This window comes from Cyanistes caeruleus, chromosome 4 (genome assembly GCF_971803275.1).
Source record: "Cyanistes caeruleus chromosome 4, bCyaCae1.hap1.1, whole genome shotgun sequence".
Classification (NCBI taxonomy): Eukaryota; Metazoa; Chordata; class Aves; order Passeriformes; family Paridae; genus Cyanistes; species Cyanistes caeruleus.
This window is the reverse complement of record NC_141704.1, coordinates 53,373,292-53,400,909: the sequence shown is the minus strand read 5'-3', so window position 1 is coordinate 53,400,909 and position 27,618 is coordinate 53,373,292. Positions and strand designations below refer to the sequence as shown.

Here is a 27,618-nt window from a genome sequence, read left to right as displayed (position 1 = left end):
GGCATAAGAAAATTCTTCACTAGTAGGAATTATCATTAGATTCAATGCAAAGTAAAACACAGGCTTTAACACTAAGCTAAAACCATCCAAAAAAGCAAATGAATAATACTGACTCACAGCCAGTAAAGATTATTCCTTCACTTGAAATTTCAATTTACAGAATACTGACCTAAGTTTTAAGTTTAGAGAAAATGCTAAGAATTAAAAACAGAATTAAATTAGCTCACTCATAGCAGGCAAATCATGGTATGAGAATATACAGTAACAAATATAGTTTTAGAGCAACACATAGAAATAAAAGTTTAAATTGTTAAAGTCGTTATTTAGTAGAATTTTCTTTTCACTTGTAGTTTTAATAGCAGAGAAACCCAGAGGATTTGCATCCCAAGAAGATGCAAAGCAGGTGAAAGCATGCATTACATAGCCGCATGTCTAGAAGCAATACTACTTGACAAATAGTGCTGTCAGATTAAAGAACTGGAAATTGTAATATTTCCATAACCTTTGCATAAATAGAAAAGAGCTATATATTAATAAAATAGCAGTGATATATAATGACACCAGTGTAGGAGCAAGAGAAACTACTTAAATACTTGTTTTCCTTCTTTAAAATATTCTATTCTAACTTGCAGGGAGGTGAAACAGCCCAAGAAGTAGGATGCTGATAGAACTGTTTTTTCTAAGTTACTCAAGTAAGAAACGCAAAGAGCAAATGCTACAATAATTTTTAGATTTCCAGAATAAAAGCCTTCTTTGCAGTATTCCACAACATTCAAAGAATGTTAGCGATTTGAGAAAAAAACCCCAAATGATAGTAGGCATTTCTGTGAGAACATCAAACTGACACAGGTTCTTAAGAACTCTCAAAACTTAGTTGACTTGAGCAGAAGAAAATGTGTAAGAACAAAATATATGCAGGAACATCAAACTATTTTCTGACATTTTGGGTTGGTTTTTTGTCTTTTTAGCTTGGTCATTCCTCATTTCTGCACCAGAAAACTTCTGTCTGGCCAAGGCTGAAGTCAGACTTTAAAAAAACTGTCACATTTAGCCTTTACTTTTTTTTTTTAATTCTAGGAAGAAAATATAAAACAGAGGAAAAATTCTCAAATCACACAGCAATATCTAAAGAAACTGCAGCTGTCCCACAAACAGCTGACCAATTTAAATTTCCTTCATGCTAGGGGAGAGCCAGCCCTATCCTACTTAAATGATTTTACCCTGTTCTTGCATTAACAGTGTAGTGCTAACACTTACTGCATGTTTATGTAAGCTGATGTACTTCAATAACCCAGCACAAGGATTTCTTTTTTCTACTGTTAGCAAATTGAATTGAATCACAGAAAGGACCAAACACCAAAGGCTATAATCAAGTAAATAAGTAAAGTAGAGAAAAGCAGCTGGTAAGAGACAGAAACCTCCCTTTTAAAAGTAATTTGGTTTTGTGCAGGCTCACCACATTTCTTATAACTACAGTCCTAAGCAGCAATGAATGGAAAAAAAGGTTATGAACTTTGTGAACTTTGGGTTTTTTTCCGTAAAGCATACCCATGAACCTCTACTTCACACACTCTATCTGAAGTTAATTTATTTTGGGCTTGTTTGATTTTCTAAGAGCTTGTTCCCTTCCTTGGCTGCCTGCATCTCAGGTATCACAACTAACCTTCTTAATAAATGTGACAGAAGTCATTCCTCTCTATTCACATTTCTCATCAGTCTTTTGGTTAAAAAGCACCGTACCTGTAGCATTTATCTCTCCCAGTTTAAAAAAAAAATCTACATCTATATGTATACATACACAAAAAACGTCACCTACTATTACCTCTTCCATATCCTAAATAGTCTTGAATGCTTTACATTCCCATTTTCTAACTGCTGCTTAGCAGAGACAACATGTAGGCACTAACCATCAGAAGATTCATTATGAATTCTAGGCTCAGGTGCAGTTATGCAGCATAATGACCACACTACATTCAGTAACACCTCTGTGCATGCACATGTATCTGTATACAAGCACACACGTGTGTGCATTTAGTGCATGTATTTGTGCCATACTCACAACACACAGGACAAATGAGATAGGACCAGACATCCATTAGGCACTACCAACAGCCAAGCAGCTGGGATGCTTGTCTGAAATGGCCTGACCTGACAGTCCTGAGAAGATTGAGGCTCGAATAGGTAAGTGGATAAAATATGACTTAATCCTGGAGCAGTACATGGAACTACAGTTATTGCTACCCAGATGAACATTATAACCATTGGCTAAAGTCTCTGGTTCTATATTTTATTTATCCATCCTCTGGATCTTTCTGACTCCTAAAAATCAATGTGACAACAGAAGAAAGATGCTTAAAGGCCTCAAGCAGCTCAGCTTGTAATTTGGGCTACAACAGACAAAGAACCCACAGTTTTAAATCCATAGCACTGGAGGAATACCCTGATCCAAAAACTTTCACTTCAGATAAATGCTCTAGCACTACAGTATTGTGCAAAAAGGTCTACAGACATCTTTAAAAAGATACAAAACTTCCCAGAACTTATATACTCCTTGAGCCTCCTGAAAGAATATAAACAAATTCACACCTTCCCACAGCATAATGAAGCATTTTCTAGTTCCACTGTATTTCACTGAAATAATTAATGGGACACAATGGAACTATTACCTTTAAGTTACAAAAGCATCTGCAGTGTCACTGGCAAGGGGTATTGGACAGTCCCTACCCCTGAATTTGGTCTACCTTTTTTCCAAGGGTTTGGGAATAGTAGCTCCTTTGCTATCAATCACAAGCTAAAGTCATACAATCCGTGTACAGACTCAGCTGCACTAAATCCTTTTCCAAGTTTTGTTTTGATGTCTGCAATTTTTCCTATTGACCAATTGTCTCTTTATAAAGACATTCAAGGAACCTGTAGACGAAAATATCAGTCTCTGCAAGTTTCCATAAACAGTAGTTGTTGCAATATAGCTTGTGCATCTTTAGGCACTGTGATGCTCTGCAAGCTTCTGGGACCACGCTCTAGGTACTGAGACAGAATAAACTAAATGGTTCCCCTGCTCAGCACTCTCTTAGCCCAGATCTCACAGAATCACAGGAAAAATATTCTAGCCCTCTAGAATCAAGGGAAAGTGAAGTGTTTTTATTTTGAATTTCAAAATACTCATGTATTATTTCACTTAATTAAATCTTATATTTTAAGTATATATAGACACATTTAAAAACACCAGTTTTAAGTGTTAAGGAGACAGGACTTCATGTTGTCCTCTAGAAAACTACAGTTCATTTTAGTGACAATTTTAGTATCCTACATAATCTGTATGCTTCTGAAAATTTGAACTCCTATTTTTCCAAAAATGCATAAAGTTTTCAATGAATTGATAACCTAAGTTGTACTGAGACGCCAATCCAGAATTCTGGTACAGTACAAATAAAAGACCAACTTTATCTTAGTGTTTACCATACTGAAAATAAATCACTATACAGAAATGCACTGTCAGTGCTTAAGATACATGTATCTTTCAATCCCATGTTTTTGCCTTTATACTTTTCTGTATTTTCATTTCTCCATATGCTATCATAAGTAAAACAAACTAGACAATGCAAGATTTCACTGATTATATATATATATATACATAAATAATATATATATGATTGAGAAGTTTTCTTGGAGAAACTGCAGCCATATACGACAGCTACTATAACTTTCTACTTTTAACTACAACTGAGATAATCCATTCTCCATTTCTCTTAAATTCTCTGAATTTCCTTCAAGAAAATATATACCAAGAATGCTAGGATGAAAGCTGCTTATTACACTGGAAATGGGGGGGAAGTAATGTCTACTGCAAGTTCATATTGCTCTTCTTATGGATGCATCTTCCAGAAATTTTTGACTGCATGATTATTTTTCCCTAATCAAGCTTGTCTTAAGCAGAGATGCACTGTCTCCCAAGCATAATCACATAGCACTGTTTTTGCACTTGTGTTTCAAGTTAAGATTAAGAAAGAACTTCAAGTCTGAGAACCAATGACCATTTCTACTGCACTGTGCATCACCTCCATGCATGTAGTAGTAGCTACTTCCATGACAAACTTGTTTACAAAAGCTAGGACTTCAAAGCAAATAAAAAGATACTTAGGGTGATAATCACTTGGCTACAATGTAAAAGATCAAAATTTGGAAATCTTCGTTTTCAGCAACTTATAAAATGTTTTAGCACCATCTCCTGGTCATACACCTACACACATTTTACAAGTTGACAATAATTGTTTTTCTGGGATGCCTGTAGTGAAGAAATAATGTGGGCATATCTATTGGCAAATGTAATTCCCAGCAAATTGTATCAAGTCAAAGGATTTCTCAGAACTAAGAAAACTTAAATCAATCAAGCACACGTGAAATTCAAGGCTTACATTGAATGACATTTAAAAATAGATACTATTTTAAACAGTGTACCCTGAGAGCATTATTACAATTACAGAAAAAAACATTTTGAAAAATACATATGAATATGAAACAGAAATAGAATTAAAATATGGAAATCCCCTGAAAATGCAATTGAGGCAACACACATACCTTGAAATATTTTCTTCTGATACGTGTCATATTCATTAGCATGACTCCAGAATTAATTCCAGTTACTCCATAATAGGGATGTCTAGCAAAACGATTATACCACCCAATACGAGGCTCTTCATGTTCTGGTGCCATTGCAGCAATTTGTGTGGAGTTGAACTTTCCCAGAAAAGACCAAATATCATCAACAGGCCTCAAAAACAAGATGTCAGTATCAACATAGAGTAGGGAATCCACATTTTTGAGGATTAACTGCGAGGGAAAGAAATTTAAAACCAGAATTTTAAGTTTTACTGAATTTCTCTTCATAAAACACAAGAAAGTTTAACAAATTTTTGTCATATGCAATAAATTCACTTTACGCTGACAGTTTGCAGTCAATAAACTTGTCATCATTTCTTTTTCTCACATTTTAAAGAATTTTTGTAGATGGAAATAAGTTTTATATAGAACAGCAATGCAAAGGCACTCATTCTACATTTTTTATGTCAGGGCTCCTTAGGAGTAGGTGGAGGCCAGGTGTAACTTTAACAGGAGCTGCTCTCTTGCTCCTGCTCCCATGCAGCTAATCAAACAAGCATTAAGAGCCTGTCTTTGGGAGACAGCTCCCACTGCTCTAATTCACCAAGCCTGAAGTATGCTTTCTTAACAGTTTTAGTTGAGCATATGCACATAACACTGGCAACAATAGCCCATGAATGTTTCCTTTTCTCTAAGACTTCTCAGACCCACGCATGCAGGAGAATTTCCAACTGCGTGAGGAGATGAGGTGAGGTAAATCCATCTTACCTCTGAGATGATGACATGAGCTAAACCTCTTTCTGAGGATACTGTGCCATAATGCATCAAGTGAGAAAAGGACTTTTATTCCAAAGGATACTAGTGCCACAGAAGAACGTTAAATTCAGAGGGTTTTTTCAGATATCATAAAAGTAACTTTAAGGAATAGTAGTAGTTCTTCATTTAAAACCAAACAGGAATCAGATTAACAAGGACAGTTTGATGCTTCATAAACAGACTTCTGGATTGTCTTATTACAAAGTAACTTACTGGCAAAAACAGTCTTTGTGAAGCACATGGTTTAAACAATTTCTTCCATTCTGCTGCACTCTCAGATGGAAATGTTATTGGATATAATGTGTAATTAACTTTTCCTTCATAGGGGAATTCATCAAGCTATGTGAAAATAAGAAATCACAAAAATTACTTCAATTCTGTTGCCAAAAAAACACAATTAACCATTCAAACTGATACTTGAACACAAGTCCAATGACTCTTTTCCATAATAGAAATTCAAGAATTTATCAGCTAATCAAAAGACTTGAACAAAAGTGGCACCTGCAGGCCACTATGAAGAAAACATATCAGATCACATTCAAAAGGAAGAAAGCAAAATAAATCAGTATTTACAAAAAGTAAGTATATTAATTAAAACCCTTTTAACTAATTACCACAGAACAAATACCCATGAAATCTTTCAAAATTTAATCTTACTCCATTTTTGCCACAGCTACTCTTTGCATAAGTGTATATAAATTTACATTTGTAACATACTAAAGTCACAGTTAATAAGTCATTTGAAGCACAAAAATAGTAAAATCCTCCACAGTTATAGCCTTGTCAGCTTCTAAAACTGCTACTCCAGTCATAATGTAATTTTCACTAACTGAAATGTACTAAAATTAGACATAATTGTATCTACCATATTCAAAAACTGGTGTTTCACTTCCTCTAAACAATAAAAGACTGACTCATGCTGTAAGCACAGGGACAAAAAAAGGACAGATCTCTAATTTTTTATTGTAAAGTCAACTCTAAATAAACTCACACAAGGTAACTGGTTTGTGCTTAGAACACCAGGCTTGTATTTAACAGATTCAAGGTGACAAATCAGAAAGTACTGGTCTGTTTCTAGGAGAAACATCTGGCATTCTTCCACAAGAAAAAATTTCAAAGATCCCCATCCAACACTACAAATGCCTCATTACCTTATTTTTAGACTCCTTCATTTCTGCCACTCTATCAAACAAGTAGACCTGCTGTGTATTACTGAAATTGTGCTACAAATTGATTGAATACATTTTTGAATACTTACTATGTCTTTGAAACTCTCATGCAATTGGTCCTCAGCAAAAATATGAAAATGGAGAGGTTTGATGCTGAAAATAATTGCTGATCTCAGCATAGTAGCAGTCTCCTCCAGTCTTTCACCACAGGCCACCACTGCTAGATGCATTTTCTCAGAAGAATGTGTTTTCATGTAATCATATCTGATACAAAAATAATTTTTCATTTGACATTATTTCTAGCACAGTCTTAAAGAATTAATCAAACTACTATTTAAGGCTTAAACAAAAGCTCTACTATTTACTACAGCAAGTAATTAACAAAATACCCTTTATCATCCTTAAACCAGCAAAGTATATCTCAACAGAACAGGCAAACTATAGCATTACACATCGTATGTGTGCTTACATTTAACCTGAATCTTTCTCATAATCACTCCCACCATCCCAGCCTACAAGGAAAAAAAAGGTCTAGATCCATACACAAACATTTATTCTTTACAATCTTACTATTCATTACTAGCAAGGAAATTCATCAAAGTAGCTATGCTAAAAGAAAGACTACATGAAATTACATCAAAATGTCAAGGGCTGACAGCACATTAAGTCTATACATGAGTTTTTCCCCCTTTCCCTGGACTAAATAGATATTGGAAAATATTACAAATATAGCAGAGTTGAGCTCAACAGCAAAAGTGAAATAATCCCTGCTTTCACAAAGTTCTGTTGAGAATATTTTTGACTGACCTAGGTTTTATCCATTTTCTGCCCCACTAAGTCCTTTTCTGCCAAACACACCCTTCAGCACTTTGCCCAAGCACTGACAAAACACAGAAAGCCTTCTCCTGTCCTTCTGTCTTGCAGGAGTACAACATGGGCTGGATGAGGGGGGAAAATAATAGCTCAGATGGCTTTGTGGGATGCCCTGGTGCTCCCAGCGGTTCTGGGAAATCCCTTGGGTACACTGACCACACACACTCTCCATGTCCTTGAGGCTAGATCACTGCAAGGACTGGGGACTGGGAAATCCTTTACTTCTGAAGACACCAGTGCAACAGTTACGGTAAGATGTGCCTGGAATGTATTATACAGGGAACACTTAAAAATTATTTCACTATTTTAATATAATAGACTAGAATTGTTATCAGGTAAATACTGTTAGCTTGGTGGCAAACACAGTGGCTATACTAAAAATCTCCTAGATTTCACAGATTTAGTCAGAAAAGCTTTCAAAGCTTTTAAACACACATCAACTCAAAGCCCATCTGCAAAACAATATTATGCCCTTGAGCTGTCTGCACAGATTATGGGAGAAGGGGGCCAATAAAACCAAAAGTATCTGAACATTTAAATTGCATGTTTAATGCCAAATTACGCAGACAAAACCAATCCTGAAGTTAAAAGTTAGAAAATACTTTACCAAACTAATAGTGGTAGAGAAATGCTTGACAAATCACCCATTCTTAGAAACTTGTTGAAGAGGGATGCGTCAAAACAGAAATTACCAGATGTGATTCTTAGCACATAAGCTCCACCCAATTTATGCAACCATGTAAATACATACAAGTTTTCCTTTAAATTTGCAATATGCAAATATGCCTCTTTTAAGGCACAGAAGAGCTACACACATTATTTTCACTTCCACAAAGCAAAATATAAGCAAAGTTATCTCTATAAAACTGCTGAATTTTAATGCAATAAATGATTGCTGCTTTAAAAAACATTCTGACTTTTGAAAGAATTTAATGCCCTGGAATTAAAAATCTCATTTTTTTATTTTATTTTTTTCAATCTTAAATCCAAGAATTTAATATTAATAAAATTTTAGTTGGATTATGCAGACAGTCTTAAGGTTCAGGGCATTATTAAAAATCACAGGGATCAAAGACCTCATAGGTCAGATTTAGATCCAAAATAGGGCACTTAAATGAAGATACTAACCTGAACTGTGTCCAAAGTCACATTAAATCCAATAGAGATCTAGTGAGCAGGTTATGGAGTATAGAGAGTAATTAATCTTATTTCAAAGTAAACACCTAAGGCTTGAATAGATTTTTAACATAGCTATAGTGACACTTAATAAGTTCTAGAATATCTTACCTGATCTCCAGATGCCAAAAACACTGCATACTACAAAGATCATTTTGTGTCTATTAGTCCTAAAAAGATGTCTAGGATATGCAAGTGCTTCCTGATTAACAACAACCATTTACATCTCAGCAACTAAATGGCTGGTCATCTGGATCATCCTCTATGCCCTTTCAATTTTAGAGACTGTTTAAGACCTACCTGACATAGACACCAATATGCAGACATCTGTATCAGATTATTTAATTTTAAGATTGAAACCTTTTATAAATCTTGAAACAAAATCAAAAATTAGTTCAGGTTAACACACACACTCACTAAAAATAAGAATCTTGAAATACAATCAAGACATGTCCATTCAGACCTTTATATGTAAAGCTAATTTAAACATTACACCATGCAGTAAGCAGTAATGGAAAAAACAACGCAAGCTGAATATGATGAGGGTAGTTTAAACTCAGAAATAAGTACATTGCCACAGTGTGAACAAGCTGCAAGCAGCAGATTAGCCTCACCACTAATCCACTGAAAAGGGAATTACAATAATTAAACCCTGAAGTCATGAGAGCCTACAGTGATATTACAAGGTCATGTGATAAATAAGGGCAAAACCTACACAAACCGCATAGCTGAAAGCCAAGCTCCTGAATTACATGTAACACACAGCTTTTCATTAATAAAGTATGATAAAAATTATGCTGAAGAAACTCTAAAATGCACTAAGATTCAAAGACTATATTTTATTATTTCTACATCAAGTGACCTCTGTGAATAAAAGAACATTTCAAGCTACACAACAAAAAACTGGACTGATCACGCCATAATGCTTTTATAGTCACTTTGTTCACACAACCTCTTTCTTCTGTAAGTTGCAGATTTATTGAGTTCAATTTTTTTAATCTGTGCTTAAAAATTATTTCTTAAAAAAAAAAAAAACCACTTGGAAAAAGCTAATGAAAACTGCATTTCAGTTCATACCAAATGGGAAACAGCTGGACTCAGATCCAAAAATTCCCAACCTAAAGCTTTATCTCTGCAGCAGATGGAGCAAGAAGCTCCATCAATGTTGGAAAGAACAGGCCACCATTCCCTCTGTGGACTATCCACTACAAAGGGAATGAGACATATCAGATGTTTTAAGACAGAAGTTGGGAAACTCCAGAATTGTGGTCCTTACTCCAGACTCCATAAAAAGACATCCTTTAGTGATTAAAAGCTGCATTTGACTTCTCTGCATACAGACCACAGGGAACCACAGCCTTCATTTGGCAACCAGGCCTCAGTGCTGCTCCTCTCCCTTTCACACACACCTCTGTCCACTGCCAGAGAGAAGTCCTACCGCCACCTTCACCAGGAACGCTATTTACAGATAACCCTCAGCTGCCAGCATCTTTCATCGCTTTTTCCTCATCCTGATGCAAGAGGCAGCATGAAGTGTAAATTGTTCAGCAGAGCTTATCAGCTTGAGCTGTGCAGTCTCACCTTCAATGTGAATGTGTTCCACCCACAGAGCTAATTCTGGTTTTCGTTACTTGCTTCACTCCCTTAATATTATGCCTATATTGCTTTAGTTTTTCCACTAATTTCTTCCCAAATTTTCTGCCTTGAACTGCTCCTTTCTTTTCCCACCTCTGTGACCTTTCTCCCCATCTTTCTCCACTGCAGTTAGGCGTGCAGCTGCCTCACTGGAAGCCAGGGAAAGGAAAAACATGTTCAGTTAGATAATTGGTCTGGTATCTGTTATCACCAAGTGATACAAGATCTTTTGGCAATACCAATTTTTTTAGCAGTCCAGCTGCTGAGTTGATAATGAGCAAAATAAATATCATTCTACAGGAATAGTAACTTGTCTGAACCTGAGCAGGTTTGGTATCAGGTATCACAGCTCTGGTATGAACCTTTAGTGAAGCTCAAATACAGGTCTTGAAAGGGATTAAGATGCTTTCAAAAGTGAGGTGATACTTTCAAAAAACTTGCTGAGAGGCAGAAAAACACAAATTAATATTTTTATATGCACATTTCTAATTACTAATAGCTTCATTTTTTGGTGTGGGAGAACCTAGTGGAAAACCTTGGAAAAAAGCAACAATAGAGTGAAATACAAACTGTATTTTACTAAGAGTGTTGGATAGACTAATAAAGAAAATTTGACACACCTAATTTAAAAAGAAAAATCTCCAGCAATGCAGGGAAAGGAAAACCTCTGGTAACTAAAATGGAAGAGAAAGAAGGCAACTGTAACCCAGTAAAAGATGTTGAGCAGGATGCCTTGACAGCAGATTTGAGTCTTTAGGAAGAAATAAGAGAATTTCATTATTGTGAGGATACTAATTACACATGAGAGGTAGGGACAGTAAAAGTAAACAAAATACTTGAGACAAACCTCCATGCATACTCCCATGAGTTTAGGAAACACATTTGAAACAATTCACTTTTAACAATGCGAGTAAAAAACATGTAATTTAGAACACTACTTAGCAGCAGCAAAAGGCCAGGTACAAGCCTTGGCCTGAAGTATTTCTGTGCCAAGTGTAGACCTTCACTCTATACTGGTTAATTATGCTGTTAATAACTTCTGAGAGCAGAACACAGGTGGATACCTTCAGTGAATCTGCTACAACAAGGTTTTCTAGTGTCTGCCAAGAACTGCCTTATATTTAAAGATGTTTACCATGACATATTGTATATTAAATTAGCATTTCTAGGTCAATTACAATTATGAAGTTGCAATTTGATAGCAAGCTACAGCAGTATGTTTTGACAGGTTATACTTTTCTAGAACCTTCATAGCATCCCAGCTGTACTTCCTGGGAAAAAAAATCAACACTAATTTTATTGGCACTAAAATACCCAGCAGTTCCACAAAAAGCTTAGCTCTGTCCTTTAGACTGGATGCAAGGAACTGTAGTAGAGGTCACCTTTATTTGTATAAAGGTAAAGTTCTCTGTATTCTCACATAACACATGGAAAGCACAGGTGCGAGGGTATCAAAGCCTCAGGAACATTCTGTATACAGTTCCATCGAATTGGTGTAATAGAAGTGGTTTTCATAATTAGCATAGAAAGTGTTAATTATATGCAATAAATTATGCAAGGAAAGTATTTTCATATAATCAAACTGTATTATTTCAAAGCTGACACTACAGTATACCTCAGAAAATCAAATAGTAAGTGCAATACAGATGGCTTACTTTTGGCATCCTTTTTCCTTTTAATGCCCTGTTTGATCTAAATCAATCAGTTGACTACTAAGCTTAACCCAGCAGCCTTTAGTCACCAGAAAAAAAACAAAGCAAACAGGCAGAGTAAGAAGGCAGCAAATCTACGCTGATTAAAATGCAGCTGTTAAATCACTCCCACACTTATTACAAGTAGGATCAAGATAACTACAGACATTACCTGGATTTGAAAGTGAAGAAAATACTAGTTTATACTTAGCTTAACGTTCTACTACAGCACTGCATGAAAAACATGCCATAATCAAGAGCTTATTTTGTAAAAGTATGCTAATGATACCACTGCATATGATGTATAAATGTAATCTTCTCAATGCCAACTCAATTAGTAGATTAGGTTTGAAGTTACAATATATGAGTAATTTTAAATTGACTATAAAAATAGAAGCCCCATTCTCCAATGAGCCGTCTAGTTTAGAATAATTCCTTTTTTCAGGACTATTTTCAGGACTAATTCATCTCAATATAACTATACCACATGAAGCTCAATATACCCAAAAACTTAGTGGAACTTTATACTTTAGCAGACAACACAACTTAAAACCCACTAAAGCTGCAAGATCCAACAACTGAAATCAGCCTGGTCAGATAACCATAGTAATGACCTCTAAGAATTTCCTCCTAGTCAGTCCCAGTAGGATAAAAGCAGCTATACCAGCTAGACAACACTGAGCACCTTGAAAGCTGTACTAGAAAAGAAAAGCATCATCTAGACCATGCAAAATCTGAGCCTCATGTTATCTTTATCAGCATTTTTGAAGTTTTGGTAAAATCTATACCACTGTACGTAAAAGCAATCTCATGCTTCTTCTGTCAAAGTGAAAGATAACAAATAATCTGTGTCACAAGCACAAGACATGACAGTCTCAATAAAGTTGATAATCAGAATAGTCATGAAAAAATGTGGGTGCAGGACAGCTACAAAATCCTTCCCACATACAGTAAAAGCAATTGATCTTACACTGATTAACATGAAGATCCTCATTATTCCTTGTTAGAACCAGCACCTGTTCAGAGTTCATCAGCTTCAAATGATCTTCAACTACTGCATGACTTATACTGAAGTCTATATACACAAATTTCAGAGTCCTCTGTATGTCTCAACATTTCTATTACATACTATCACATTTCTATGCACATACCTGAATCTTAAAAATCCATACAGCATTAGTTTTCACTTAATACACTTAGAGCTATTTAGAGGAAATAACGTAGAAAACTGCATTTCCAAAGTGTCTATGCCAAGGTCTCTGAGGGGTAAACAAATCCCTGTGGTTCTGATACAAAGGACAAAAAAGCTAAGTGGAATTACAAGCTAGAAACAGAGAGATAAGCTAAGATTTTTCAATAAAAGTACTTAAAATTTAAAAAGCTCCCAATGTTTTCAAAACTTCAGTGGAAAATGGAGATATTCTAACTCTGAGATAAATTTTATGACTGTACTGTTAGCAAAGTTATTCCAGCTGTATGATCTCCTCTTCTAAACAAACTCATTTGGTTAGTTTATTGAAAGAGCAAGAATAGAACATCAGAATTTCCATTCACAAGCTCATTTAAAATCTGGTTAAACAGTGCTGTCTCATGGATTGAGTGTTCTCATGAACTAAACCAGCCCAAATAGATTCAAGATTTTATTAGTGCATTTCAACAAGCAGACTCGGCCATGTCTGTTAAAAGCAAATTCATTGGGATTCCTACTATTTTGTTGGCACGTTTAAAAGCAATGAAGTTAGCTATCCTCAGATTTCAATCAGATATATAACTCTTAGGTCTTCCTTATATCCCTCTCCCTTATCCTGGTCTCCTCATAGTTCAGCTGTATTCTGTACCTTACTGTAACAATCACACCTATGACAAAGGTTTAGTCAATCCAGGATGAAATTACTTGGCCTAAGACATTATTATGGTAGAACAATCATTCCTTCCCATTTCAGAAGATACCAAATTTAGAACCACAATGTTGCTTCTTTATGGAAAAAGCTTTCAACAGACTATCTTCATTAAGAATCTTGAAGTGGCCCTACAGGTATTGTCTCAAAAATCAAGAATGCTGGATTAATTAACTTGCTGTGGTTAATAAACATGCATGCAATTAAATTCATTCCTCTTCCTCCAAAAATCCTACTGCAAACCAAAACACAATTCATAAGTATTGTACTTGAAGCAGCCTTCAGCTTTTCAGTGCACCCAGTACAATGCACACACTTTGTCTGAGAATTAAACACAATTATAACTCATAGCCAAAGCTGAAACCAAGCTGCAATTCTTTCTTATTCCAGCCCATACAGGGAAATGAGGCTTAGGATACAGGCCCAGCAATTGCTGGATAGCAATTGCTGCTATCCAAAGAGCGAGCACTTTCTCCTTCTCCCTGACATCTTCCCCACTTCTTGTCTTACACAAACTCCTCTGACTCCAAGTGAACTTACTAAACAGAGTATGAGTAAGTTTGGAAGAAGCATGGTGACCCACTCTAACTTAGAGCATCTCACTGAGGAATTCAACAAGCACTGAAGTCAACACAACATAGGGGGATTAATTTAATAGTGATATATTGATAAAACAATCCAGCTTAATGTGAAATGTTTAATCTGAACACCACACACCTTTTACTCATTTAAGCAGCTTTTTTTCTTCCAATTTCAAAATGTATAAACATGACATTCTGCAAACACTAGGCGTTCACCGTGAACCATATTTCATCATGAAAGTGGACTCATCCAGTAAAGTCATAATCAATGCACACTTCAACAGAATTGTCTTCACAGAAACATATGGAATTCTTAATAGATCAATATAAGTTACAGCTTAAGGTATGCGCAAAAAAACGGCATGGGATTTGTCCATTTCTGGTTCCAAGGTTCCACTTGCCTCAAGCCTATCCAGAAAGGAAGTTTCCTGCTATTTTTGTGCATTACTGGACTTCTTCATGCTTAGTGGGGTCAGAAGACAGCAAGACCTCTCCTCTCTCCGCACTGCAAGTGTAAAACTGGCCCAGATGTCCAAGGATTAAATGAAGCATACAATCACATCCTGTCCCTCCACCTAGCATGAGCTAAGCCCTTACACCCTCTATCAACAGCATTTGATTTATCCCACTGTGCTAAACTTCATAAAGTTGAACTCCCAAAAGCTAGCCTGCAAGGGAAAAAAAAGGTTTTTCTGTCTATTCAGATAGCTAAATCTGCCTAACAAAGTCAGGTGACTCCCTATGGATTGACACAGGATGGATTGCTACTAATGGCAACGAGAAAAACTCATCAGACCCAAATAGCAGATGAATTTCACTAACAGAATAAAAATCAATCTAAGTAACCTCTTTAAGGAACGTCTTGACAACTGATGAGCTTCAAAAGCACTGACAACACACAAGCAGAGAGGAATAAGGGATCTACAGCCTTTCCACAACCATAATTTTCAAAAAATACTAAGTCTTGTTGAAGCTAAACTTTTTTTCCCCTTTGCTTTCCCAGAAATATTCAAGCTTCATACTAACAGGAAAAGATAACCATATCAAAGGATGATTAGCAAAATTTTAAATGTAAGAAAAATTGACTTAAAACTTTAAATTATATACTGAAGAGTATATAACTCTTCATAGACCACAGTCTCTGGCTAGAGAATAATGTGACAAGTAGCTTACTTCTTTTCAAGCTACTTGCATAATGTGCAAACAGTCTAAACCATCTGAGCCACCACATCAAAATATTTAAACTTATTGTTAAAGATGCAGCATTAAGGAGACAGTCTACTCTTTACATACTAAATGTTAAACAACATTCTAAATGGTCTCTTCAGTGCTTTTGGATGAAGTACCTTCCTAAATTCTACAAATATGGAACTTGAATTAAAAAAAAATCCACACGTAATTTCTAAGTATATCATTTTATTTTAAGTTGTATCATGGATATTAGTGTGCAGCAAATTTTATTTTAGGAAAATAATTTATCATTAACTTTGTAGACTATATTCAGACAGGTTTTTAACAGACGTTAGCAAATTTCTATTTAACGAAGCAATATAATTTTAAAAATCTACTCTTACTCAAGTAACACTTGAGTCTATAATTCCAGAACATAATGTAACAAGAAAAAATCCAGCTAAAGGCAACCATAATATAATCAGGTGAAATGCATGTGAAATAATCAACAACCATTTACCATTTTGTTTTGCCAACTTGCTCAAGAGCCAAAAAACATCAGCTTCATCTGTCTGCAATCAAACAATAAAGTACTATTTAACAACATCCTACCTAAAAGCAGCTTCCCAAAAGCAGTTCATTCCACAAACATCAGAGGGCAGCATCCAATAGGAATTCCAGAAAGATACAGACAAATTCTTACACCTAACAGAATAAGACAAAAATAACCTATATAAATGTTACTGATTTTATGGCAAAGTTCAGTGGATAGTCTCCTAGCTCAAGCATAAGTTGAACAGTTAATCAGTTGGCAGAAAACTGGTTATGTAATGCAACTTGAATACTAAGGAGAAGGTATTAGATGCCAATCAATATTTTTTAAAGGTAGAATAGTCCCACATCCTTTAGTCTTTCCTCTTCAAAATTTTTCGAATGAGAAAAACAGAGGGGCTGAGATTTTTTAGGATCCTCCTATGTTCTAGGATTAAATTAAGCCCATAGGTAATGAGTGAATGACAACCCTTATTGCTAGAAAGAACTTGACCTTCTCAACACCTTCATCTACTCAAAGCAGAGGAGCAACTGTAACTTTTCATTTTCGAAGTTACATCGTCCATTTAACACAATCCCTGTTCATCCATTACTCTAGTCAGTGCAAGCTGATTTTTAATAAAAAACAGGACTTAGCAGCACCAAGGAATTCCATTGTTTTGTAACAAATGGTTAATGTAACACAGAAACAATCACAACATTTCACAAATTTTCTTTCTTCATACTAACAGCAAGACTAACAATTTATTGACTTAGTGCTACACTAGCAGCTAAAAAAACCAGGGTTTAGTAGTTCACCATTACATTTTATGCAACCACAATATAGAAAATATTTTCAAAAAGAAACAGAAGTGTCTATTCCAAAGGTTCTGGTGACAAAATCAACATCAAGAATTGCAATCTGAAAAGAGTAAGCAGAATATTGTAAAGCAAGAAATACTCTCTTGAGCAACCTTCTCTGCTCCCTGCCCTCGTGATACAAAGCCAGTAGTGTTTATTCTCCTTTGAAAGTTTGTATCTGTGAATGAAAGACGTGCAAGAAGAAAACAGACACAAAAGCTGCTGATGAAAAGGTATTTAAGGACTATAGCTCAGAACCCTACTGAAAGCTGGCTTTGCAAGCTTGAAATTCATCAGTACCATCTTGGAAGTGTAATCTGAAACCTGTACAGGCCAATGTTTTGCAAATACCAGACAATAATAGCTTAATGTAGCATCAAAAAATGTCAAGCTGTGTAATTTCTGCTTTTTGTAACACTTGAGAAAAACGACCTGATAAACACAGTGTTTCACAAAGCCTCATTTTCGTGCTGTGGGGGATGGTGCAGTTCTTTGGTAGATCACAGGAAATCCCTATATTCAGTAGATAACTGTGCTTGCAAGAATTTTCAAGTAATTTTATTTCATGACTTAAGAATGCTCTCCACAAATAAATACCCAGGTACAAAACCCGAAAATATAGACTGCAACTCTATTTCGGGAACATCTGCACTCCTCTTTACCAAAGCATAAAACCATGAGCTCTCTCTGCCAGATTCTTTCTTACATTACTCTTTGTGGCTTTTGAAGTTTTATAAAAACTTCAAGGCACGTAAGGTCTTGCACTTATCTGAAGAACAATCTTTACGATCTCTACTATCAGCTTTTTGAAGTAACTGTTTCTCATTACTTTCAGGAGAAATTAATACACAATCTCTCCAAAAGAATTCTCTGGTTTGGAAGTTCACTATGCTAATATTACAGGGGACTCCTCTTAGAGCTGTCAAACAAGAGTTTTCTTAGCTGTCTTGAGTATTATCCTACCCAAACTACCAAGGCACAAGACAAATCTGATGTAATGGCTAAGTTGTTTCTCTGACCCATTAGGCCTTTCCAATATTCCATTTTGCAAGATTATCAGCCTTGGGTTTGATTCATAAACTGCATGTTTAAAACAAAAGTGTTACTAGGATATGTACATATGAAATTTGACTAATGTTAGCTCAAGACATTCTCCTGTCAACAGCAATCTCTCCCAATTGACCACATGCTACTATATTCCCCAAAGGCTTTTCATATAAAGAATTAAGAGACTGGAATAATTGGACATTTTCTTCTAGATGTTCACAATAAGATCATTTAAAATGCCACTCATTAAGGTATTTTTTTACTTGAAATAAAATTTGAGGAAAGCTTGGGCTACAAAAAATTGCTTTACAGAGTTAGGGAGATGCATTGTACCTGTTCACAAACAGGAACAGTCATTGTTACCTCACAGAGGTTACTAGTCACACAGGAATAGTCACCTTCAGTACTACAGAGGGATATTTTGCTCACCTCTATTATTGTTACATGATTAAAGGCCAGTCCCCACAAATAGAAAGCAGAAAAGAATGTAAGGTGAAACAAACTAACCAAGGCATATGGAGTTCCCTAACCCAGCCCCAATTCACGAGGGCAGAGAGCACATGAACCAGGCAGATGATCCATCCACAGCCTAGGTAACAGGAGAGACTCCCCAAGCCAGTTTACTGACAGACTAATGGAGGTACTGCCTGAAAGGGCGTAGCACTCCTTGTGGGATCAAAGGTGGACTGGGGAGGAAGGAGAATGCAAAAAACAGAGAGAGAAGAGGGTTCAGTCACATGTGAAGACTTCTGTTTTCCTGGATGACAGAGTGGCTCCATTCCATCTGCACATACAGAGATGAAAGTGCCTGCAAATGAGAAGATGGCCACAGATCCTAGGGACCCAAGAGCCTGCATCAGGGATGGGGAGAAGTGTGTGCACACAGCGTGTGGCTGTGTGCATGCTGTGCACATAACCACCAGCTGCCAGACTAGCCTGCAAGCAGAGCAAGAGGCTCGGGAGCCAGGTGTCAGACTGGGCCAGACTGTGCAGAGAACAGCGAGTCTGAGCTACTGAAAGAACCTCTCTTACATGGCCACAAGAGATTAGGGTCTGAGGGATGGCAACTGGAAGCACCAGAAAGTCTGAGCTGACCACATGGGGTTTGAAGAGTGGCTAATGTTTAAGGCACTAGCTATCCAAAAGACTCCCTCCCTTTCATGAGGCAATCCTGTGGCCAGCTGCCACAAGGCTAAGGCCAGTAACTGGAGAGATCCAGCACATTCACCTGTACATGTGTCTGCACATCCAAGAGGGTGTGAGTACCACAAACTGAATTGGGGCTGCAAGACTAGAGGGTTCACACTCAGGTCAGCAACAGTGGAGGCCAGACGATCAGGAGTCCATTCCTGGATGGACCAAGAGTCTAAGGCCAGTTACTGCAGGGATCCATCTTACATACACTGATGTGTTTTTCATTAAAACCTTTCACCCTGATCAGTCAGAGAAGGGAACAGGATCAGGACACTTGTTTGTGGTTGTGCAAGCACTGTTTCTTGTGTGCTGATCTCTGTGGACAGTCGTGTGTGTATGTGCTAAGTGTCTAAAATCCCACTGGAATAAATGCTCTGCTTTGCTATTGCCTGGACCCAGGAACATGGAAATACAGCAGTCTTGCCTCCATCACACTACTGGGCTGAACCACTTCTAACACCAACCACTGTCAAAAATATAAAAAAGAAACATGAAGTTTCAAAAATCACTGGTGTCAGAGACAAGCATTCTCAGTGATCTTTTTGCCTACTCAAAGCATCTCTCCCTTAAGCAACTTAAGCCATCTCTTAACTACCTCTATCAGTTAGTTTAGCTTCAACACCCCTACAGAGTAGTAATTTTAGATTTGCAGACATAGAAAAGGTGTCTATATTGTGACCTGAAAGCTTTTCAGAATGAAAGGACCCTTTCAAATTAGTGTGCAAAATACACAGCAGTGCATAAGTTGCTGTCATGAGGACTGAGGCCCTGTCCTCTGGCAAGTCAAGTTTTAACCACAAGAAATCCCTCAACAATCAGTAGTAACCTCCTTTTCTTAATGGAGATCATGGTTTTCAGAAATACTTTTCAATCCATGTGGTATCTTTTGTACTACTGTAACTCCACAGCAAACTTTCACAGAATGTCCAAATGGTGAGGGGTGCAGCCCTGATGACTACATTCCTGTAATAATTCCATTCATTAACAACCTATATTTTATTAACTGCATGAACCAACCAATAGACAGACTCACGTCTTTCCTACAGCATAGCCCACAAGTGCAGCAAAACGGGAAGGATGAATTTCCTTCCTGCTCATAATCATACAGGAGTAAAAAACTGGGGTGATAAGACGCTTAATTCAACTTCCAAATGCACCAAGAATTTCTAATTCTCCTCAACAGCTTTTTCTGAACATTTGCAGCAATACCACAAATCTGTTATGACATATTTCATCATAGAGGCTTTATTAGGATATAGTCAATGCAATGCTAGATGTCTGATACCAAAACTTTTTAACTGGAAAAATCTTGATAGCATTTCACTGCTTCACAACATTTCTATGCAAAATAATATTTGCTGGTCAAATGCTTGTCAAATTTAGCAGAGTATCAAATTGAAGTTTCAACTTCAAATCATTCAATGTTTCATCCTTTTAAGTTTACCACACATTTTGAAGTTCTTTGACAGGTTCTGGACTAATTTCTTAAAATAAGAATAGCTGAGAAGCAAATTGGTGAAACTGCTGCTTAAGCTCTTATACCAATGAAAATAGCTGTGTACAGGCCAAGGAAAAAACCAGCTACCTGGCATAACCACCCTCCTCTGCTAAGCTTGTGGATATACTTTCGACCCTTTTTCATGCACTATAATCCACTTAACTCTCCCTCTGCCAGACCAGTTAGAGATCAAAAGACTGGTACAATCAAACAGCAGTGCCACATGTAGCAGAACTGTACGGCTGGCAGCACAAAAATGCTAAACTACAGCATAAGGGAAACATGCTCCATTTTAATAGGGTCAAATTCACTGACTGCACTAAATTCATAGAACTGACAACAGACTTCTGTATATCTCAAAATTGCTATTAAAATAGCACTTTTTTGGACCTGAGTAGAAAGATGAACATTATCTGCCTAACTGAAGTGGCAATACTACCAAAATATTGCCTTTGACGGAGCCAACAGCTCCTCACATTTTTGTATCATCTGCAAACTTGCTCAGTATCCCCTTAAATCTGTTTCCAAGGCATTTATGAAGATGTTTAGCTATTAAATTCTTAGTGTTCTTCAGCTGTTTATATCAAGTCTCAAGATACAAGCCTTTAGTCTCCAGTCCTCTTGTTCCTCAGGCCAGTTCAGTGTTTGAAACAAACAACTCCTTACCAAACTGATTACCCAATAAACGCCTGTTAATTATTACATTTATTGGAAGAACCTGCCTCAACCTGTAATTCTAGTTTCAATATGGAACCTCCTTTTCAATTATTTTCTTCTTAAACATGGCATCACCATTGCTAAATTATTTCAGGTGAAGCATTCCAAACCCTTATCCAAGGCTTGCAGTTTTCATGTTTGCATGTTTCCAAAAACTAACAGAAAATTCAATGTCTCCCTCCCCTATCCCAGAGCATGATCCAGGTGTTTCTCCCCTTGTGGTATATAACAAACTAGACTATTCAGGCAAAGAAAACACTTCTTGGCTAAAGAAAAACCCTGCTGAGTGCACAAATGCCTTCAGATGATAGATTTGCTCTGCTGAAATCTATGTTAAGCTATCAGTGAATACAGCTGAAGCAACCCATTTATGAAAGCTACTACTAATGCACATAAACTGTTAAATTTCAAGGATTAGAAGGTGATCTAAATGAAATTTACTCTGTAAGGTTATGCACCCTTCAGGATATTACATGATCACAAGACAGTGAGAAGTGGGCATAAAACAGATAGGTGGCCATAGTGCTCAGCCTCTACTGAAGAAGTAGCTGATGTATAAAAACTGAAAACCACCAATACATTCAGCAAGATGTGTGTATCACTTACAAAAGTGAATGTCATGCAGTTTAACAATCAAGAATAATTTAAAAATGCTTCTAAAGGAACATTCAGTGGGACATTTCTTAACTGCCACAGGACAGGGCTTTTCCTTAAACAAAAGCCTCCTAGGGACTTTTCTAAGAGTCTGACAAATAAGTTACTTTTTGCAAAAACAGCATGTTTCAATAACTTATTACTAAACTATGTTTGTCCTGAGCCCTCAGCTTGACAGCAGTTTATAGGTAAAGAATTCCCACACAGGTGACAACAGACACTGGTTTTGCATGGCGATATGCCCCCACGACACTGTATACAGTGGAATTATTTGTGGCACTGAGACCTTAAAGAAAGAACTTTCTCAGTTAGTAAAACTTCCATTTTACAGCACGGGGCAGATTTATATCTCATCTGATGTCACTGCAGCAAGAAGCTTCTTGCATCTTGCTGAGGTTCTTCTCCACTCGTATATTTAACTTAAAAACTACACTCTTAGTACAAATACTGTAACAGTATAGCTTTTAAAATAAACTTGGTTCTTCTTTTGTTTACTAACAGTATGATGCAGCTTAAAGTAATTTTAGTGTTTAATAGTACAAATAATTTATTTACATGATCATCTTCTACCCAACAAAAGTTTGCTTCATTTAAACTGCATGTTTTCTTTAATAAAGCAAATATATTACTTTTTAATCATATTTATATTTAGAACTAGCAGATTTCAACCACTCACAAGAAATTTTTAATCATGAACTAGAAATGAGGCACAATCATCCTTAGATTTTTTTCATGTTATAATCTGTGTTAACTTGAAGTAAAGCAAAAACACAGGGGAAAAATTCTTTTAAGTAGTTTACCAGTCGAAAGCTGGGTTTCACATTTCAGCTGACTCCACCCCTAGTAACTCAGAATGCTTTTTCATGGTATTTTAAGATTATTAAGTCAGAGCTTGTCATCCTGCCATCCTCCGCAAGTCCTTTACAACAGCATCGACACTTTTATAATTACATGATGAGGCAATACAGAGAGCTGAGTTGGCCAAAAACTAGGTAGTTTTCAAGCAGGTCACCACACGAGTTCAACTCGCTCATGTGCTCAGAGGAGCACAAGCAGTACAAGGACTGGGGTCCACCAGAACTTGCACAGCACTGGGAAGCAGTGACTATCGCCAAACCAACAAACTCACTTCGCTTTAGCAAACTGCTGTAGAATCTCAACAGCCTTATAGCTAGACCAGAATGGTCTGGTTCCTATTTCTCCTCCATGTTCAGTAACAGATTTCTTGTCACTCCTCTTTACTTTCTTTAGGATTCCAGTAGCCACAGGTGAACAGGATTATGAAACTATAATCTAAAGGCAAACTAGTAATTTCCATTCCATAATCTCACTCACCACTTGGCCACATTAAAATTTCTGCTGACAGAGGGCAACAGAACTATGCAGAGTGTGAGATGCTCGGATATGCACCCCTTTAATTATAGAACTGAACTCACTGGTTTCTGTGAGAAGACTGGCTGTATAAAGGTAACCCATAATAAACAGTTTTACTTCACTGAAGTTATATTTGATAATCATAAAGTTACTAAGTTTCAGACCTAAAGGAGCACCGTGAAATTTTCTCCTTTTGGAAGAAAGAAACGCAACCCTCATCGCCTCACTGGCCCTGTCCCACCAAGCAGCAGCCAGGGACGGGCTTCGCGCCGCGGGGACGCGCACGGGGGCGGCCCCGGTCGCCGGCAACGCCACTCCCCAAAGTTTTTCTTGTTTGTTTAAGGCTTCCCCACCCGCCGTTCTCCGGCCAGCCCGCGGGACGCCGGGAGGGAGCGCACAGACACCGCCGCCCGCTGCCCCCGAAAGCGCCTTCCAGGCCTCGGCGCCGCCGCCCGGCCGGCCCCGCGCAGCCGGGGGCCCCGCGCCCCGCTCCGCCCGCGGCCGGGACGGAGAGCGGCACGCCGCCACCCTCCCGGCCCTCCCCGCAGGAATGCGGCGGGCTCCGCCGCCCGCGCCCGGCCCCGGCTCCGGCCCCCGCGCCGCGTACCTCTCGGTCCCCGCCTCGCCCCGGCCCGCGCTCCCTGCCTGCCGCCGGGCGCCGGGCGTGGCGGGGTCTCGGGCCTGCCTCTGGCGGCCGCCGCCGCCAGGCTCCTGCTCCAGGGAGAGGGCCAGCTGGCTGAGGCCGTAGAGCAGCGAGCAGACGGCGCAGCCCAGGCACAGCAGCGCCACCCGCGCGAACCGCCGCATCCTCCCGCCCGGCGCCGGCACGGCCGGGCGGGCCCGCGGCTCCGGCGGCAGCGGGAGCACCACGGGAGCGGCCGCGGCGCGATCCCCGGCGCGGTCCCGGCGTGCGAGGGGCGGGCAGGGGCGGGACCGGGGCCGGGGCCGGGCGGGCCGCAGGGCGGGGCCGTGGTAGCTCCCGCTGTTTATTTGCCCCAAAAGTGAAAGAAGCCGCACCCCCCTTTTCCCGCTTTATCCCTCCCTCTGTCGCGGCCCTGGTCTCGTCCCTTCAGGCCTCCCCGAGAGAAGTCGAGCGATGAAATATCCAAAGTAGAGACAGTGGCAGTCCCGGTCTGCTCCGCTCTGGTGCGGCCTCACCTTGAATCCCGTGTGCAGTTTTGAGGATCTTAGTATAAGAAGAATGTAAAGCTATGTTAGAGGTTGTGTGTCTTCATCAAGGGCAAAAATGGGGATAAAGATCCCTCAAAATGACACTCTTTCCCTGCTCTCAGTGTTTCTGTTGCACTTTTCCTGCGTGAAATCTGCACAGCTGCTTTTGCATGTGGATATTCTGTACATATAAATACCTAAAGAGAGGGTGCCAAGAGGATGGAGACAAACTCTTCTTAGTGGTTCCAAGCAATAGGAAAGAGGCAACAGAAGAAACTGGTACACAGGAAGTTCCACCTGAATATGAGGAATAACTTCTTTACTGCGCAAGTGACCGAGCAGTGGAACAGATTTCCAGAGAAGTTGTGGAGTATCCCTCACTGGAGATATTCCAGAGCTGTGTTGCCACAATCCTGTGAAAGTGTTCTAGGAGGACCCTACTTGAGCAGGGAGGGATGACAATGACCCACTCTAGACCCTTCCAACCTTTACCCATTTTGTGATATTCCCACTCATTCCTTAGGCAGCTGAAGTTACACAGATATCCTTTCTCCTTGTACAGACACAGTCTGCGCATGCAAATCACTTTGGACTCCAGCCCTGTTCCCTCCTCTGGCCTTGGCACCCAGGTGACTGTGGCACCCTGGCTGGAGGAGCAGGTGGGTGCTGCTGGGCCAGAGAAGCTTGGAGAACTGAGCCCGAAGGATTTGTTTGCAGTCACTGGCAAAGACGGGTAGTTTACCTCACCAAGGCATGCTTCTGGACAACAAAATGTAGGTATGGGAAGTGGCAGAAGAAATAGCTGTACTGTCACCCTGAGAATCAGGCCTTCGATATTGTTTTTACAAGTTCTAGCCACTTTCCCAGGAAAGTAACTATAAACACAGGTGTTTATACATTCCATTAAAGATATGCCTTTTGATGGATGTCTCTCACGGCCAGTGCGGTTGGGAAGGTGTTAACCTGACCATCCAATCCCTGGTCATGGTCAGAAACCTATAAATTCTGAGAGAACAAATAAATGACTCTCTTTCTTTCACCACAACTCGAGACGCGTCTGTGTGAATCATTTCATGTCCAACAGTGACACTGAACATCTTGTTAGACTGGGGGAATATTGGTTGGGTTTCAGCTGAATCCAACATAGTTGTGCATCTTTTCTCTCTAGCCCAGACCACTGAGCAAAAGCCTAACAGCTTAATTAACCTATACTATTGCCAAGGTAAGTATTTTAAAGTCATCATTCAGTGCTGCTCTCTCAGCTTCTGACACTGGTTAAAAAAAAAAGAAAAATACAAGCTTGGAATAATTCTGTTTACTTCTTTGTCTTTACAGTGCTTTTGGCTCACATTTTTTCTATAGACTAGAAACATCCTTTTTTAAAATAAGTGATAATATCCCCATTCAGGACCCTGCATTTTAAGAAAAATGCCAACATGGTTTCCAATAAACCATAAAAAAAAATAGTTATGCTACAGCTTTTGTGATCTAAGGATGTATGTTTTATGTGAATGCTCATAAAAACTGAGCCATAGCTTACTGCTGTTCTTGGCTGTGCTTGAAAGAAGGGGAAAGCAGGATGCCAGCTGGCGACTGTGGTAGTTGGAATAGAAGTAATGCCAAAATTATTCATCACCTCTTCCTGAAAATAAAAAAGAAATTAGGAGAAAAGGTGGCCCTCAGAAAATATAGAATACTCAATTCCATTTGCAGTGGAGATAATGGGATGATTATTAAGAGATACAAGCAGGGAAATTGGGGCTGAGGAAAATACAAACAAACAAACAAGCAAACCAACAAAACGTAGAATCAGAGAAGTAAGGAAGTAGGGAGGAACAAGAGAAATCAGGGCCAAAGATGGCAGGGTGGTGATGAGAGAGTCATAGATGAAATGGCAGAGGAGTTATAAAAAGAACTCTGTAGAGAGATTACTGGCTTGCATTGCAGGAAGAACTAGCTCTGAAAGCACCACTAAAGGTCTTAGCTGGGCTTTCTGCCTCTGTTCTGTGTTTCTCAGTGCTTTCTGCCACAGCCTGCCATTCTGCTTCCCTGATTTTGTGTTTGTCTGCGCTCAAAATCAGCTTCATTGTTCTCACTGCATATCTACCTGCTCGCCTGTATCATGAATTCTTGCACTCTCCCACTCCACAGCCCCTTATACACACTGTCAAGTCCATATGGCAGGGTATGAGTAACACAGAGACATGAGTCAGAGTAGAGAGATACAACGGAGTATTTACTGACAGCAGGCTTAAAAGCAGAGACCACTTATTCCCTGCTGAGGTGTGACACTTGTCTTTTATATGAAAGAGTGTTCCACCCAGGGAAAATGAGGTCTGAAGGGTGTTATAGTGGCACCAAGAATGAATGTGGCATGAGTAGTAATAATGGTCTCATGCTTCAGTAGAAGAAATTATATTCTTAGAGGAGCAAAGAATAAATAAGGAGTCGTAAAGAGGTGACATAGGGAGAATTCTCTTTTTTTTATCAACCATGTCATTACCCAAATATGAATTTAAGGACTTCTCTTCAGTCAATGTTGTTCAATAATATGTGAATAATTAATGAATGAGAATGTATCTGCAGTGCTCTAAGAATATAACTAAGGCAAGGTCAAAGAGAAAGCATCTTTGTTAAGCTCTCTGTTGCTACTGGGGAGAAAAAAACAGCTAAACTTACACACATATAAGGCTTTTTTTCACACTGCAAAATCTGTCCATTTAATCTAACTACCAGTTGGTGTGATAGAAAGTAAAATGCTTCTTACTACAAACTTGGCTTTGTGAGTAAGGAAGATAAGCAAGTTACTGAAATACCATACCTAAATTGTATCACTGAGGAAAAAAAAACATTATTCAGGTGGTATAAACAGTATCAGGTGGTATAACAACCCAATACAGTTTATAAATTCTTTAAAGATTAATAATTGTGTATCTTTATTACTAATCGTGAATAGTTTATGAA

The 27,618-nt window shown here is 38.4% G+C and overlaps 1 protein-coding gene across 2 annotated transcripts in view; it reads right to left on the bottom strand.

The window, feature by feature from the left end:
- Positions 1 to 24,323, bottom strand: part of GXYLT1 (glucoside xylosyltransferase 1) — a 30,230-nt gene extending 5,907 nt beyond the window's left edge. Inside the window, exons 1-5 of one of the 2 annotated variants that reach the window (XM_086884674.1) lie at positions 24,092 to 24,323; positions 16,221 to 16,313; positions 6,674 to 6,848; positions 5,629 to 5,754; positions 4,579 to 4,830 (exon numbers count right to left, since the gene is read on the bottom strand). In XM_086884674.1, the coding sequence (XP_086740800.1) occupies positions 4,579 to 4,830; positions 5,629 to 5,754; positions 6,674 to 6,848; positions 16,221 to 16,313; positions 24,092 to 24,291 (846 nt within the window). In that variant the 5' untranslated portion in view covers positions 24,292 to 24,323. The remainder of the gene's footprint in view (positions 1 to 4,578; positions 4,831 to 5,628; positions 5,755 to 6,673; positions 6,849 to 16,220; positions 16,314 to 24,091) is intronic. The other variant, XM_086884675.1, reaches the window with a different exon arrangement.
- Positions 24,324 to 27,618: the final 3,295 nt, after the last annotated feature.